The sequence below is a fragment of the Patiria miniata genome, unplaced genomic scaffold (genome assembly GCF_015706575.1).
Source record: "Patiria miniata isolate m_02_andy unplaced genomic scaffold, ASM1570657v1 HiC_scaffold_8, whole genome shotgun sequence".
Classification (NCBI taxonomy): Eukaryota; Metazoa; Echinodermata; class Asteroidea; order Valvatida; family Asterinidae; genus Patiria; species Patiria miniata.
This window is the reverse complement of record NW_024037075.1, coordinates 5,477,588-5,493,886: the sequence shown is the minus strand read 5'-3', so window position 1 is coordinate 5,493,886 and position 16,299 is coordinate 5,477,588. Positions and strand designations below refer to the sequence as shown.

Below are 16,299 nucleotides of genomic sequence, written 5' to 3'. Positions count from 1 at the left end.
GGCTCTGGTTCACAATAACTGCAAGGGTCTTACTCTTGCAATAACTGGAGAAGTACTTTTTAATCAATAACAATTGGGAGACAGTCGGCTCAAAGAGCAAGAGTACATTGTTGAAGGTAAACATCTGTCTTCAAAACAAAAGAGACTTCAAAGAATGTGATTTATATGAGTTCTGTTCACAATTCTCTCAAGTGCCTGAAGAAAGCCTGCTGACCTTTTTGTGATGGTGCGACACACGTCTCCTGGGTGCTTCAGCCTGCTCCTCTGGGCAGGTGGAATGCAGTGTGGCCAGAGACTTTCTGCGCTGTCTGGGCTGCACGGCCAAACACAAATAGAAAATCAATACAAAAACTGGATCATTTAAATCTAGCCAAAAGGCAGTAGTACCTGACAACAATCTTGACTTGTTTAAGTTTGCTCTTACCAGTCGGGAGAAGCCCCTGGTCCCATACTGGTTGTCTGTGGATGTGTGGAGAATCCTAACGGCTTGACAGAGATGATCCAACTGCTGACCAAACACAGACATCAAACCTACGGAGGAATCAATATGCCGTTACAGTACATTAAAACAAGGGACAACTCGGGCAGAAAACTGAAAATTTCTGGATTCGTCAGCTGAAATTGCCTTAACCCTTTGGTTTTATTGATTTCTCAGAGAATAAACACAATGTATTACAAGGAAGTACATGTGCTTATGGGTTAAATTCACAGTATATTAGTTTGCTCCATAGCCGAGTAGTAATCAAGTCAATCACGAGTCAATCACGAGTCAAACACAAGTCACTTACTTACAAGTCAATCACAAGTGACTTACAAGTCAATCACAAGTGACTTACAAGTCAACCACAAGTGACTTACAAGTCAACCACAAGTGACTTACAAGTCAACCACAAGTGACTTACAAGTCAACCACAAGTGACTTACAAGTCAACCACAAGTGACTTACAAGTCAACCACAAGTGACTTACAAGTCAACCACAAGTGACTTACAAGTCAACCACAAGTGACTTACAAGTCAACCACAAGTGACTTACAAGTCAATCACAAGTGACTTACAAGTCAATCACAAGTGACTTACAAGTCAATCACAAGTGACTTACAAGTCAATCACAAGTGACTTACAAGTCAACCACAAGTGACTTACAAGTCAACCACAAGTGACTTACAAGTCAACCACAAGTGACTTACAAGTCAACCACAAGTGACTTACAAGTCAATCACAAGTGACTTACAAGTCAATCACAAGTGACTTACAAGTCAATCACAAGTGACTTACAAGTCAATCACAAGTGACTTACAAGTCAATCACAAGTGACGTACAAGTCAATCACAAGTGACTTACAAGTCCATCACAAGTGACTTACAAGCCAATCACAAGTGACTTACAAGCCAATCACAAGTGACTTACAAGCCAATCACAAGTGACTTACAAGTCAATCACAAGTGACTTACAAGTCAATCACAAGTGACTTACAAGTCCATCACAAGTGACTTACAAGCCAATCACAAGTGACTTACAAGTCAATCACAAGTGACTTACAAGTCAATCACAAGTGACTTGCAAGTCAATCACAAGTGACTTACAAGTCAATCACAAGTGACTTACAAGTCCATCACAAGTGACTTACAAGCCAATCACAAGTGACTTACAAGTCAATCACAAGTGACTTGCAAGTCAATCACAAGTGACTTACAAGTCAATCACAAGTGACTTAAAAGCCAATCACAAGTGACTTACAAGTCAATCACAAGTGAATTGCAAGTCAATTCACGAGTCAGGTCAAAGAGATGAACGACAAAGGAATGCCTTAGTCATAGTTCATTTAAATAGCTTGTGAGTTGACTAGGGGCTAGACGACTTGTAATTAACCTGTGTTGACTAGATTTCAACTCTGCTCCACAGTAACAATCCGAAACTGAGTTTGAAAAAACAAAATACACAATTCAAATCTTTGCATTTCCAACTCTTTAAGTTGTGTGACCCTTGGTGTATTGATTATAATATAAATTGTCTTTATTATCAATTACAACCCACCTTCTGTCATGTGGTTCAGGTTGGTGTACATCACCCAGCTTCCAGCCAGCACCATTCCACTAAGCAGTCTGGTCAGTACGTTCATGTTGGTGTCCTCCGCACAGTTAAAGGTCACCAGGTGACGACCCATGACCTATGCAAATCAGAACAAAGAAGAGATTTAATCAAGCTGAATTTGGCTTTGATCTCAGTCATAAGATTTTCTTCTCAGTAACAGTTGCCAGACGACTTTTTCTTGATATTCGCTTTCTACTTAAACCTTCACTTCTTAGCATGGTCATGTTCCAACCCCCTCCCCCTCCTGTTTCAACTCCCTCCCTCTTCCAGACAGAGGGATACCCTCCCTATCCCCCAAAGTACCAAATTTGGTCCCCCTTCTTTTAACTCCATATAAGCCTAGTGTCATGGCCTAGCGGTTAAGAGCACCGGACTCATGCTCTGGTGTTTCAGAGGCAACAGTGGCGTGGGTTCGAGCCCGGGCCCGGACACTTGTGCCCTTAAGCAAGGCACTTAACCATTATTGCTTCGTCCTTCGGAAGAACCCAGTAGCACTAATCGCTAAGAGAAGGGGGTTTCCCTCAGTGTTTTTGGCCTCCTAGTTATACTCCCTTGTGGAAGTCCTTAGGAGAAGAACCAACCAAGTACCAAGGAAAAAAGATGTTCAATATTTACCTTTACATCATCTAGAAATCAAGTTATTCATAACACGACATTTGGGTGCAAGCGTATACTTCTGTTCAGGCAAAGTACAAAAATGCGCTCTCCCTTGTATGCATCATACCCTTGTTAATCTTGTGCTCAGGAGTATACTCGTGTTGGCACGAGTAACTTGCTTGAACTCAGCCGATATGACCCCTACCTTGGCCAGATCCCTGATGGTCTCCGCCTTGCCCGTCTGCTCCGGTCCCATCACCGTCCCGCACTGGAAACTCCTCAGCGCCGTGGTCATGGCCAGCTGGCACCTGTCACTCAACGGTGTGCTGACCAATGGCGCGTCCTGACCCAGGTATTCGTAATCATATGCAAATGAGGCTCCGAGCTGGTGGATTGTGCAGGGGCCAAAGATTTTGCCCTTGACGGATGTGTATGGGCATGGCTTGGGTGTGGGCGGGACATCGAGTCCTACATAAACATGAAAACCAGAAACATAGAATCTTTTTTACAAGGTTCATGAATTGATCTTCATAAAAAAACATACCTCTACATTATTAGGCTTGACTCTGTTATGCTGGTTTAATATAAGCTAAGAAAAGTGAATCAGAAATATCATAAAACATGGTTTGTACTTCAAGCAAATGCAAATTGATTTTGATGTCATAATGCGTGGGCAAATATGATAACTTTTCAAAATTTGCGTGTGAATACTTGATGTGACATCACATGTTCCTATAAATATCAACCCTTAATTATCAATGGTACTATGAAAATAAAAGTGAGGTTTGATTGTCAAATGGCAAACTTTGTTTTCACATACTTCAAATCCCTGAAGTTAACATACTTCAAATCCCTGAAGTTAACTAAGGGAATAAATGTGTGCTCCGGAGGTTTTTATCACTCTGTTTAAGACCGCTTAGAGTCTGGGTGCTGATAATTACCCAAGCCGGAGGCGAGGGTAATTATCTATATTATATATTATGAGGATTGTGAACGTTCAACCAATGAAATGGTAAGAGGCACTGGATTTTTAGGAGTCCACATTTTATGTGACACTGAAAAGTGTTTAAGACCAGCTAGCCATGTCTTTATCATCCGTTTAAGACCAGCCACGTGACGGGCTCTCGACCAATAGGAATAGCTAAACTGTCTGAGGTATTTATGAATGTATATTTATGACCAAAGTAAACAAGTCATTAAGATTTCTTCAGCCTTCATCTGGCTAATGCAGATCAGCATCGATTCCTACCCTGTGTTTGGTCTTCAACGTCATCTTGTGTCTCAGTCTGCACTTGCAATATTGGCCTGGTCTCCATGACATAATGGAGTGTCTTCTGCCAATCAAAGCTACTCAGTGAAGGCTCAGGCAGGGACATCAGGGCTATAGGGGGGGGGAAATAGTTTGGAAGTATTGACTGTAGTCCAGGGCAATAGTACAAATATTTCGTCAGGTGCACCACGAAGTGACGTATCGTCTGTGGACTTTGTGCACACGATACGTCACTTCGTGGTGCGACCGACCATTTATCAAGAGACAAATTAGGGATGACTCAGGTAGCGACATCAAGGATACTGGAGGGAAATAGCATGGGAATATTAACTGCAACCGAGGGCAATAGTACAAATATTGACCAAGAGACAATGCTGTCAAGGAAAGGCATGTGATGGGATAATGTGGCTATAGGAGGGAAATAACTCGCAAATATCAACTACGATCAAAGGCAACAGTAAAGTTATTTATCCAAGCAATATTGACTGCAGCAAAAGGGTTATATTGATCACCCAGGGAAGCCTTAAATTTTGACATCAATCAACAGGAGGGAAGTAGTAAAGGATTACTGACTGAGACATAGGGTAATAGTATACTGACCAAACGACACACTCAAGGAAGGCTCAGGTAGGGATAACAAGGCTTTCATATAGAAAAAGGTTTCAGAATATTGACTGTTGGAAAGGGCAACAGTAAATCTATCGACCATGAAACACACTCAAGGTCTTAACATCAAGGCCACAGGAGGGAAATAGTCTAAGAATATTGACTGAGCTTCAACTCACTCTGCATGACGTCCCGCTGGCGGAGCCCTGCACTGACCAGTGCTCCTAGCAGCATCTGTAGTCTGGTCCTCGTCTCAGAGGTCAGATATCGGCTGCAGTTATCCCTCAGAATGGCGACATACTGGTCAAGACGATTCTGGTGTTGATCGCTGGGAATAGGAGAAACGATACAGCCAACAAATTCAATAGATCCATCTATTAACTCTTTCAGCGCCAAAGTCGTACATGTACGAGGTATATTTGTTAGTTCGACAGTGCCAACCTCGTACATGTACGAGGTAATGTTCGTACTGAAAATCGCCAAACCTCGTACATGTACGAGGTAGAGTAAGCATGTTATCACAAGGGGGCACTCTCGCTCTTTCTAATAATGTCATTTTCATTCAGGTACTACCTGTATTTATTTGTTTCATTCAAGTTCTTGCGAGAGGGCACAGCACTGACACTCGTATTTTCTGCAAAAAGTGCGGAATTCCCCTGTGTGCAGGACAGTGTTTCAGGGTGTATTACTATGTATGTGACTACTATTGATTTTCCAATATACCAAGGATATACCAGAGAGCAAGAACAACAAATGTAGTGAGTAAAACTTATTTACTTTTTTTTTTTTACAGAATTTTGAACAATTAATAAAAAAGTTCAAAGTTGGGCACTTCAGGGTTAAACTTTTCAAATTCTGCAGGCACTGAAAGAGTTAAACGCTGTCATAACGTTTTGACCAATCACTGAGAAGGCCCACATGTTGTTGCCCCCACAAGCTCCGTGGGCTAATTGGATCAGTCTGACCATCAATCAACCTGTTTTGTAAGGAATTTGGTCATTTTTATTGATTTTGTTGTGATTCTGCACTCTTCCTACCTGATCCCTTTCAGTGTCTCCTTCCTTGCGTCCTTCAACCCGCGTCTGACGTCCCCCGACCACAGGATGGCCTCCGTGACCAGCACGCACTGCACCGGGAAGCGCAGCAGCCAGTGGCTGAAGCTGCGCTTGAGGGCGCTCTTCAGCTTGGCCTCCTCGCCGTCGGTAGAGGGCGCTGGTCCCTCCAGGAGGCTCAGCTCGGCCAGGATCTTGTCTGGTGCAGCGCGATCTGATTGCAATGAAGAACAAAGTTCACTGATTTCACCACAGAATGTGAACAGCATTTTCATATCACAAGACTAACTTATTAAGTTTTTGAAATGATGGCTTCACGTCCATCTTAGGCTCTAGCAGAGGCGAGGTTCAATAAAGCTTCACTAACATCAAAGACTGAAGTGTAAGGCAAAAGCTGAACTATACTTTTACTTGGTTGGACATTACAGGCGTCTAAATGATTCTAAAAAAAAGAGACGAGCCGAAACTGAAAACAAAACCAGAGTTTCAAAAACTTCCTCAAAGGCTTTTACAAACCTACCTCCTCTCATCCTAGTCTCCAGACAAGCCTGTAGCTGTGCCCCCAGGGTGTTCTTCGTGGTAGTCTCCAGTCCAGCCACCCACTGCGGGGGCTCTAGTTTGGGGCTGATGGGCGTGGCCAGAGGGACCTCTTCTCCAAGAGCGCCCTCTATGGCAACAACCTGGAGTCTGTTGGCTAGTCACGAAAAAAAAAATGGAGACCTTTCATAATGATATCAAGCAAATTTGCTAAGGTCTCCAAAAAAACTTGATTAGCAATAACGGTTTAGCTAATAACAACATGCAATAACATTTGACAACAGGCTTGTTCAAAGATGATTGTTTTTACGAGCAAAAAATGTAAGCTAAATTTTCCTGATAAATAAAAAAAAAATAGATTGGAAACTTTTAGCATAATCTTCAATACAAGAGAATGACTATGTAAATGAGAAGGTGGAGCTAATATGTAAATGAGAAGGTGGAGCTAACCATGACACTGCATACCAAATAAGAAGAGAAGGCGGAGCTTACCATGCAGTTGCAAATCAAACGATGTCTGCATCATGCCAGCTTCGTCTTTAGTAGCTGGCGGTAAAGCAAACTCCAGATCCTGTATCCCCGGAAAGAGCTGTCGGACCATGGGGACCCAGCGACGCTTATCTCGGGTCATGGACAACATGTCAATCAGCTCCTCGTCGCTCAGGAAGAAGAGGCGGGGCGAGGCGATGCGGGCGCGGTCTAGGAGGGAGGTCAGGCCTTTCAGGAGCTCCTCCTGTATTAAAGGTATAGTCCATCATTTGTAATTTCTGCATTTTGTTCGTTTGAAGCAACAAAAGTGCTCAAAATCTAAAGAAGGTGCTGAACAACTGATCTGATGAAGTTTCAGCTCAGCTTCAGCTGTATATTCCGAGAAAAACAACATTCTAGGATCTCAATTTCAAATCAAAAGTTGCTGAAGCATGTTTTGAATTGGGCATGAATTCAGCATCCGAGACATATTCTCACCGAGTCGATTGCAGCTACGCGATGTCGCGCACTGATCCAACGAACTATAACAACCGCGCGTGCGTGTGCGTCGTGCCAATGCTTGCTCGCGCTTCGCCGAATAACAAAACGAACTACTAATTTGAGTTTCCTTCTTTTGTTGATTTCTTCAAAATGACAGCTTGCCAGAAAGAATAATTTCACAGGGAGTTTAGTCGCCTTACTATCTTTCAATCAAGTATGTTTTTCAACAATAATTACGCCAGTTACTTTTTGGATAGCTGCAAATGATGGACTCTGGCTTCAATTGTAATTCAAGTGTGTCAGTTGAGGCCAAAAGATTTTGGCAAGTTGCAAGCATGGGCTCTGCGTTGACGTATACAGAGCAGTGTTTAGGAAATGCCTGAAAACCAAGTGAGGACCTTAGACTAGACCTATGACCGAGGGCAATTGCTTGACGAGAGGTTGTATTGTGAGGTATGCTATGTCATTATGCTTATATCTAATGTGTGACCATCTCAAAGACAACTTCTGAACAAATTTTCATCATAAAACTTCTTGATCCTACCTCTCCTGGGTCATTGCAGTTGAGTCGTAATAATCGTGACCAACATTGGTCAGCTGGTCAAAATAGCCGGAACAGTCCAAACCTCATTGACTAGTGTGCATTCAATGATTAGTCAAACCTTGGTTAACCTTAATCATACTTGCTCTTTGTCGTCAAAAAAAAATAAATTAGCTCCAACTCAAAGTTACCGAAAGTCTTTTACCTCTTTGATGATCAGTGATGACAAAAGTTCTCGGAGTGTATCCCCCTGTAGCTCGCGGTGACCCTTCTGACCTTTGCGCTTCTCTAAGACGGACAGGACCTTGGGATCAGCGACAACGGCTTTCATAATCTCCTGAATAAGAGAACAACTCATTTGCATAATCTCTGTATGTATGTTCAAGGGAAGATACAACATTTGCAAACATGAAAAACCGAAAGGATCACATTATCACGAAAAACCTCTCTGAATTGTTAGGGAATGACAGTCTAAAGCATCCTGTAAAATCGTGAGTCCTGGTGTGCTGACATTTTTTAAAAAAACTGTATTTTTCCAAAGCTGGTTGGCCGACCAGCATTGGAAAAAACTGGGTTTTTTTCAAAAACTGCTTCTATTTTTTTCATATTTAGTTATGCCGCATGTTCTTTGCAATAGATTACACACCTGTGAAGGGGTACAAACCTGCCAGAGTGATTCTTTGACTTTACAATTCCCCAAAGTCTTTAAGTTTCTCCGTTTCATCTTAAGTGGGGTCGGGGAACCAGACTACAAGAAAATGATTGGTTTTCTTGGTTTTTCCAGCATAAACAAGCCCAAAACGTAAAACAAGTCAGTTTAACAGTATTTGCAATAACATACTAATCCTCCAAATCCATTTATTTCTGAAAATTGCAGCAAAAGCACATGATGTACATTCCCTTTAACAATTGTGTGTTCATTTGTGGAATTTTTCTTTTGCGGATGACTTGGTCCTGAATTGGAATACATTTTTTAACACTGATAGTGCTGAAATGTTCTTAGATCCTACCTGGTATTTGAGGTCAACGCTGTCAAACTGGATGGCCAAATCTTGAAACTGTTCCCGCAAATCGCCGTCGCCAAAGACTCGACTAAGATACAGCCACTGTCAATAGAAAAAAAAACAAGAGCCGAAATGTGTAATTTGTGCAAGTATCAACTTTTGTAGTCAAGATTTTTGTCTGGAAAAAGTAAACATATAAGGATACAAACATTTGACCCATACTACAGAATCACAAATAACAAAGCGGCATAATTAAAAACAAATTAATTATTCAAAAATCAACAGTCAGATTAAAAGATGTTAAAATGACCTCTGACCTTAGTCTGGCAAGCGGTCCACAGGTCCAGCATCTCCTGTACATGTCTGAGGGTCGAGCACCAGACCTCTGCCTCGGTGCGCAGTTCGGCGAGGTGGGGTGAGACCAGCATGCACTGCAGAGTCACCAGATTATCCTAGGTGTATAAAAGTATGAATATCATCAGTCAACTCCAACCCTGCCCAACATCATGTACCCGCCTATACCCACCACGAACCAATAAGAAGAAACATATCTGGTGTCAGCACCACACGGGGAACTGCTGAAGTTGTGGCCTATTCATAAGACCCTGCTAGGGGCGTTAATAGAATGACCCCTCCCTTCCCATAATAACCCCGCCCACAATACTCCATACCCACCTCCAGCATATATTTAAGCTCCGCCTCTCCTATCAGTATAAACATATCTGGTATGTAATGACAGCTGGCATATTAGTAGCTACTGGTTAGCTCCCAGAGACATCATCATAATAACCCCCCTCCCTCCACCAAAACATAACCCCGCCCACAATACTACATACCCACCTCCAGCATATATTTAAGCTCCGCCTCCCCAATCAGTATGAACATATCTGGTATGTAATGACAGCAGGCATATTAGTAGCTACTGGTTACCTCCCAGAGACATCATCATAATAACCCCCCCCCCCCTCCCTCCACCAAAACATAACCCCGCCCACAATACTCCATACCCACCTCCAGCATATATTTAAGCTCCGCCTCCCCAATCAGTACGAACATATCTGGTATGTAATGACAGCTGGCATATTAGTTGCTACAGGTTACCTCCCAGAGACATCATCATAATAACCCCCTTCCCTCCACCAAAACATAACCCCGCCCACAATACTCCATACCTACCTCCAGCATATATTTAAGCTCCGCCTCCCCAATCTGTATAAACATATCCAGTATGTAATGACAGCTGGCATATTAGTAGCTACTGGTTACCTCCCAGAGACATCATCATAATAACCCCCTTCCCTCCACCAAAACATAACCCCGCCCACAATACTCTATACCTACCTCCAGCATATATTTAAGCTCCGCCTCTCCAATCAGTATGAACATATCTGGTATGTAATGACAGCTGGCATATTAGTAGCTACTGGTTACCTCCCAGAGACATCATCATAATAACCCTCCTCCCTCCACCAAAACATAACCCCGCCCACAATACTCCATACCCACCTCCAGCATATATTTAAGCTCCGCCTCTCCAATCAGTATAAACATATCCGGTATGTAATGACAGCTGGCATATTAGTAGCTACTGGTTACCTCCCAGAGACATCATCATAATAACCCCCTTCCCTCCACCAAAACATAACCCCGCCCACAATACTCCATACCTACCTCCAGCATATATTTAAGCTCCGCCTCTCCAATCAGTATAAACATATCCGGTAAGTTGGTGATAGCCGGCATATTAGTAGCTACTGGCTGTCTGCTTGAAGCATCTTTAGAATGCCCCTTGGTTCCTCTCTTGTGTTTACTGCTGCTGCCTGGAACCACGGCTAAAATATGATAGTGAGTAAATGCGAAAATGAAACAACAAAAATGAACAAACAAAAAATGCCATGAAAAAAAAATTGTCAATGATGATGGCAATAAAATTTTGTTTGGCTGAGAGCATGTCAAGTATGGCAGCCAAACCTAGTGCACAATATACTGAGCTACCATGTACAGTGAACGGCAAGTATGCACACTAGACCTGTGGTAAAGTCCATCGCAAGTCAAATCACAAGTCAATCAAAAGTCAAATCATGAGTCAGGCCATAAGTACCAGGGGATTGATTTATGACTGACTTGTGCTTGACTTATGACTCCTTAGGACTTCAAGACACGTTCCACTCAGTTTAACAGTTCCCTGTGGTCAATGTCAAATTCCGAACCTGCTCTACCTTTCTTGTTACATGTCTTGAGAGTTGATGACTTGGGTTTAACTTATGAGGACTTGTGACAACTTGACTGCAACTCTAAGTCTGCAGATATTCAAACCAGCTTAACGGTTCGATGTGATCAACGTCCAAAGACACCATCCTACCTTTCTTTGGCTTGACGACAGGGATGTGCTTGGCCAGCTTCAACTCCTTCTCCTCCCACAGCCTCCTGAGCTTGATCAGCGACTGCTCCAGGGCAAACTCCCCGGCCGCCCCGTTGCAGATGGTGTTGATCTGCAGGCTGTGCTCGCTCAGGCTGAAGGAGAGCAGCTCCTGGACAGTGTAGGGGTGGGAGGGCTCGTAGACCTGACCCAGGCTGACGAAGAGGGCCTTCCAGTGGCGAGGCTTTGGGCGGAACAAAATCAGACTGTTTACTTTGTTGGTTCATTACCGATAAATCTTAGATCTGGACATACCAGAAGGCAATTGCCAGGACCTTGAGTTACCTTAGAGGCAGGTCTGTTTGAAGTCTGACAGGAGGCGGTACCAGTGAGCTAGGACCTGATCACCAAGGGGAAGCTGCAGCTTCCACTTACCTTGAGTGAGTTACTGGAGAGTTTCTTGAGTAGCGGCAGGTCTTGTTTGAAGTCTGACAGAAGGCGGTACCAGTGAGCTAGGACCCGATCGCCGGGAGGAAGCTGCTGCTTCAACTGGCCTGCTGCCATCTGCCACTCGGTCACCTTGTCCAGCGCCTTGGTCACATTCATCTGAGAGGGAATAAAAGAAAGGTTAGTATCGCTTAACACTAGAGACTCTTTAGTCTAATAGTTTAAGAAAAACGATTGATGTTCTTGCAGTTGAAGATTGACAAATGTAAATTCCTTAACAAGAAGCACCATAAAGTATAAAAAAAAGACAAATGTTTGTAACAAAGGTTTGGGTTAATCATTAGAACACTTTTTTTTTCAAACCAACCGGCCTACAACTTGACTATCAAATATTTTGTCATTTGGAGCAGTCAAGGGTTTGAAAGGTTGGCGTGCTTTAATTGGTTATCAAGCTAATATGAAGAACCTACATGAACAAGACTACATCCTGAGAAGACCAATCTCCACAAGATGTATTGCTTCAAATTGATGGGCAAAAGTTAACCAAGCACGCAACGTTTGTGTTCTTGAGCAAGGTCCTTTACTACAATCGCTTCTCGCCACGCTATCAAATTGTATACTTGGTAGATTACAATATATTTTGGGTGGCATGGGTGGCTTGTGTGTAAAGCGCTCGCCTCTCAACAAGGTGACCACGGTGCGGATCCTGGCCAGCGCAGATCCAGGCCTGACCGCAGATCGCATGTGAGTAGAGTTGTGCGTTGGTTCTCTCCTGTGCCACGAGGGTTTTTCTCCGGGCCCTCCAATTTTCTTCCCCCCCCCCCCAGAAAATCGAACACTTTCGATCTCAGGCTATGCTCCGTGGTCATATATGGGTCGATGTGGCCGGCAGCCTTAGGCGCCTTTACGTGCCAGCGGCCCAACCACGTTGTAGCCCCGTCCTTCGCAATTCAGCATACCAGCTGCGAGTAAGGATGATTAGCCTCCCAAATTATTATAATTATTATTATAGAGCAACTGAAGATGGGCACTGTTTTAGCCCATACGTCATCTCACCTTTCACAAAGGAAAGAAGCTGGTTATCAAAATTCTCCCTTCCTACCTTCCTGAAGAGCTGCTGTTTCCAGTCCTTGATGTTGTAGCTAGACACCTCCAGGAAGCTCCAGAGAGTCAGCCGGATCTTCATCTTGGCCAGCATGAGGCCCAGCTGAGACGTCTCGAACTTCTGGCCTATGATCTTCTCCCGGTAGTGGCTGCACTGCACCATGCGGGTCTGCACCCTGTTGAACTCTTCGATCAGCTGTGAAAACATTCAAGAATCTCATTTGTTACTTCCAATAATCTTTAAAGGGGCAATTCCACGGTTACTCACGTTACATTTTTGATGTACTTTTGAGTTTCCTTGGGCTGTAATTACCTTACTGAAAAGGTTTAATAACTGTTATCCCCATGGTAGATAGAGTAGACCTAGACCTACCTAAGCACCAAAGAAAAAATGTGTTATGTATGATAAATGAGACGCACAAAATCGGTTACTTACGTTACATTTTCGTAACATGAGTAACCAATTTTGCGCATCTTGTGGAATTGTCCAAAGGTATAGTCCGTCATTTGTAATTTGTGCATTTTGTTCGTTTGAAGCAACAAAAGCGCCCAAGATCTAAAGAAGGGTGCTGAACAACTAATCTGATGAAGTTTCAGCTCAGCTTTAGCTGTATATTTCAAGAAAAACAGCCTTCTAGGATCTTGATTTCAAATCAGAAGTTGCTGAATTTGTTCTGTTTTGAGTTGGGCCTGAATTCAGCGTCCGAGACACGTTCTCACTGAGCTGATTGCAGCTAAACGATGTTGCGCAACGATCCGACGAGTTATAGCAACCATGAGCGCATGTGTGTCTTGTCAATGCGCTTCACCGAATAACAAAACGAACTCAATTATAACTGAAATTTCCAACGGTGCTTCTTAAGACGCACTGTTGGAAAGGCCTTCTTTTGCTGATTTCTTCAAAGTGACAGCTTGCCAGAAAGAATAATTTCACAGGGAGTTTAGTCCCCTTACTATCTTTCAACCAAGTATGTTTTTCAACAATAATTACGTCAGTTACTTTTTGGATAGCTGCAAATGATGGACTCTGGCTTTAAACAAAGACATGAAGCCAACACCAGAAGTGAAGTTTCGGTAAATATCCAAGGATCAAGGCTTTGTCTACTGAAGGCAAGAGCTCAAGTCCAGTCCTAGACTCAAACAAGAATGCCACTTTATAGTTGGGGATTACACTTACGTCGTTGCAATGAATATTTTTATGACTTTGCAAGCATAATGAGAAGTAGCGTGCATCTGCTCAACCGGAAATGTCCACACAAGCTTTAACGTGGGGAAATGACCACAAAGATTTTTACACTAAATTCCTTGTATCTTCAGAACGGACGGTCGCACAAATCTTGGGGTTGAAGATTATGAAAATTCATTCTTCTGGCTTTAAGTCTATCTATGTCTGGCTTGGAAAGGCATACAAACCACCGATCATTTTTTTATTGAAAAATGTGGGGTATGAGGCAATTGCCTATGGAGCGGAACAGAAAATGACATTTGTGAGAGACCTTTGGTTGTTTATCTCAACGTATCTCAAAAACCCAATGTCAGAGCACACTGTGGGTAGCGGTTTTGTAAAGAGGATGAAGTTCTCTTTCCATTCATATAAGACTCGATTTTATTGGTTAAGAAACCACTGATCATTTTTTCGTCAAAGTTTTCCCCCAATGACTGGATTTCTTGCAGAGGTCAGTTGTGTGAGTGCACGTGGCCAGCGTGTTGCATGTGGTATGCAAATCGCAAGGTCAATTGGGCAAGCTGTGGAGCTGTCTCGCACACATTGATCTTTTGCGCTTTTGGGCCCCAAACTTTTTATTATGAAATGACCTTCCAAAAAGCAAGCAAGCTTACCGCTTTGAGGGGTGGGAGGAGCTTGGTCGGGTTCCTGGAGGGGTCGAGGTAGTCACCGCTGGTTGCTGTGCTTGAAATACGCACCGCTTCTGCGTTCAGTTTCTAACCAAGAAAGTTTAAGAAAATGCATTTAAATTTCATACATAGGTAATTATGCATCTAAGCTATCGGAGCTGTAACCAAGTAAAAAAAAAGTATCACAAGTCACTCACTCGTCATCACAGGTAACTCACAAGTCATCTTATCTCAAGTGAAATAAACAAAGCACTTTTCTGTTACTGTTCATCCACTCTTAAGCCCTTTTCACACTAGAGCCTTTCAACCCGGGTTGAACCCAACCCTGGGCGAACCCAGTGCCGCCCCGGGTTGAGTTTTTGATTTTTCAACCCCGCGTTCAACCCCGCTTCATTTCACACTTGTTTCATGCAAATCAAGCTGATCATGCTCAGTTGTAACTGTTTTGAACCCTGGCAAGAATTTCAACCCGGGTTGAAAATCTCAACCCTGGTCTAGAGCAGGGTTGAGTTCAACCCGGGGCGAAATCAATCTCGGAGTTGATGCAGGGTTGAAATTCTTCAAGTGTGAAACAATGCATGTTTTCAACCCTGCGTCAACCTTGAGATTTGTCTAGTGTGAAAAAGGGCTTACCTTGTGTGACTCGACTTATGATTTTAACTGTGGCTGCCTTGCAATTGACTTGTGACTGACTTGTAATTGACTTTGTAATTGTGATTGCATTTCAACAGGCTCTCATACCTCATACGTATTCTCCTGGTAGCTCATCTGGATCTGCGTCTGAGTGTTTATTTGAATTGTGACTGGACTTGTGATCAACTTGTGATTTCTTGTGATTGGACTAGAGACAGACTTGTGATTGACTTGTGATCTGATCTGTGATTGACTGAATACCTCATATGTGTCCTCCAAGTAGCTCATCTGGATCGGGGTCTGGGTGTTGACAAACTCAGCGGCATCCTGCAACTGCAGCAGGAAGGCTTCCCAGCTCTGCCAGACCTTCTCCTCACATTTCTCCTCATCTGTGGTCAGGGAGCGGTAGCTCAGACGAATCACCTGAAAAAATGTCAAAGGTCAGGGGTCAAGGGTCAAGGGGTCATGATACAGTAGAATCAGAGAGTTTTGAAGTTTTTCCTCAGGAACATAATGTATGTTTTCCGTCCATGCATTCCTTCCTACAGGGTGTTTCAAAAAAAGGAAACCCAACTTCAAAGAATGAGTATGGACAGACGATATGTTTACTGGCTATAAAACTGGTATCATCTGAACGCGTAATCTCTATGCTTTTCAATGATACTATGTTTAGGTTTTCTGAGTCATGCATCAGTGAACATCATTGTCTTGAAAACTGGATGCAAAAATGCAGTTGGTTCACTTTCATAAATAAAAAAAACCACTGGGCACGGTGTGCCTATTGTTACGAAAATGTCTGTAAAATGGCTTGAATGTTAATCCTCGGGAAAATGGCACATTGTTTTGAACGTGGCTTGGTCAAAACAAGAAATTCATGACAAACAATAAAATCCAGTTTTGAAACCAACCCGACTTGTTTTTTGGTTTCTTTTTATGCACTCGTGTCTTCTTCTTGAATACTTATTCTCACGCACACCATGCCTATTGTGTTTGACATGAAAGTGAACCAACTGCAATTTTGCATCAAAATCTCATGACAGTGGCGCTCAGTGATGCATGACCCTGGAAATGTAAACAAGGTATCATTGAAAAGCATAGAGATTACGCTTTCAGATGATACCAGTTTTATAGCCAGTAAACATTTAGTCTGTCCATACTGGTTCTTCAAAGTTGGGTTTCCTTTTTATTGAAACACCCTGTATGGGTACTCCATCTATAAGCAAAATGTTCTTAT

At 42.9% G+C, this 16,299-nt stretch overlaps 1 protein-coding gene across 1 annotated transcript in view; it reads right to left on the bottom strand.

The window, feature by feature from the left end:
* Nucleotides 1-16,299, bottom strand: part of LOC119719336 (dynein heavy chain domain-containing protein 1-like) — a 110,589-nt gene that overhangs the window by 75,240 nt on the left and 19,050 nt on the right. The window contains exons 21-38 of the mRNA XM_038188749.1: nt 15,327-15,488; nt 14,418-14,519; nt 12,577-12,774; nt 11,463-11,633; nt 11,031-11,271; nt 10,340-10,500; nt 8,986-9,120; nt 8,675-8,770; nt 7,870-8,001; nt 6,647-6,887; nt 6,138-6,311; nt 5,603-5,831; nt 4,745-4,893; nt 3,939-4,070; nt 2,895-3,157; nt 2,036-2,168; nt 425-531; nt 215-313 (exon numbers count right to left, since the gene is read on the bottom strand). Coding sequence (XP_038044677.1) covers nt 215-313; nt 425-531; nt 2,036-2,168; nt 2,895-3,157; nt 3,939-4,070; nt 4,745-4,893; nt 5,603-5,831; nt 6,138-6,311; nt 6,647-6,887; nt 7,870-8,001; nt 8,675-8,770; nt 8,986-9,120; nt 10,340-10,500; nt 11,031-11,271; nt 11,463-11,633; nt 12,577-12,774; nt 14,418-14,519; nt 15,327-15,488 — 2,925 coding nt within the window. The remainder of the gene's footprint in view (nt 1-214; nt 314-424; nt 532-2,035; nt 2,169-2,894; nt 3,158-3,938; nt 4,071-4,744; nt 4,894-5,602; nt 5,832-6,137; nt 6,312-6,646; nt 6,888-7,869; nt 8,002-8,674; nt 8,771-8,985; nt 9,121-10,339; nt 10,501-11,030; nt 11,272-11,462; nt 11,634-12,576; nt 12,775-14,417; nt 14,520-15,326; nt 15,489-16,299) is intronic.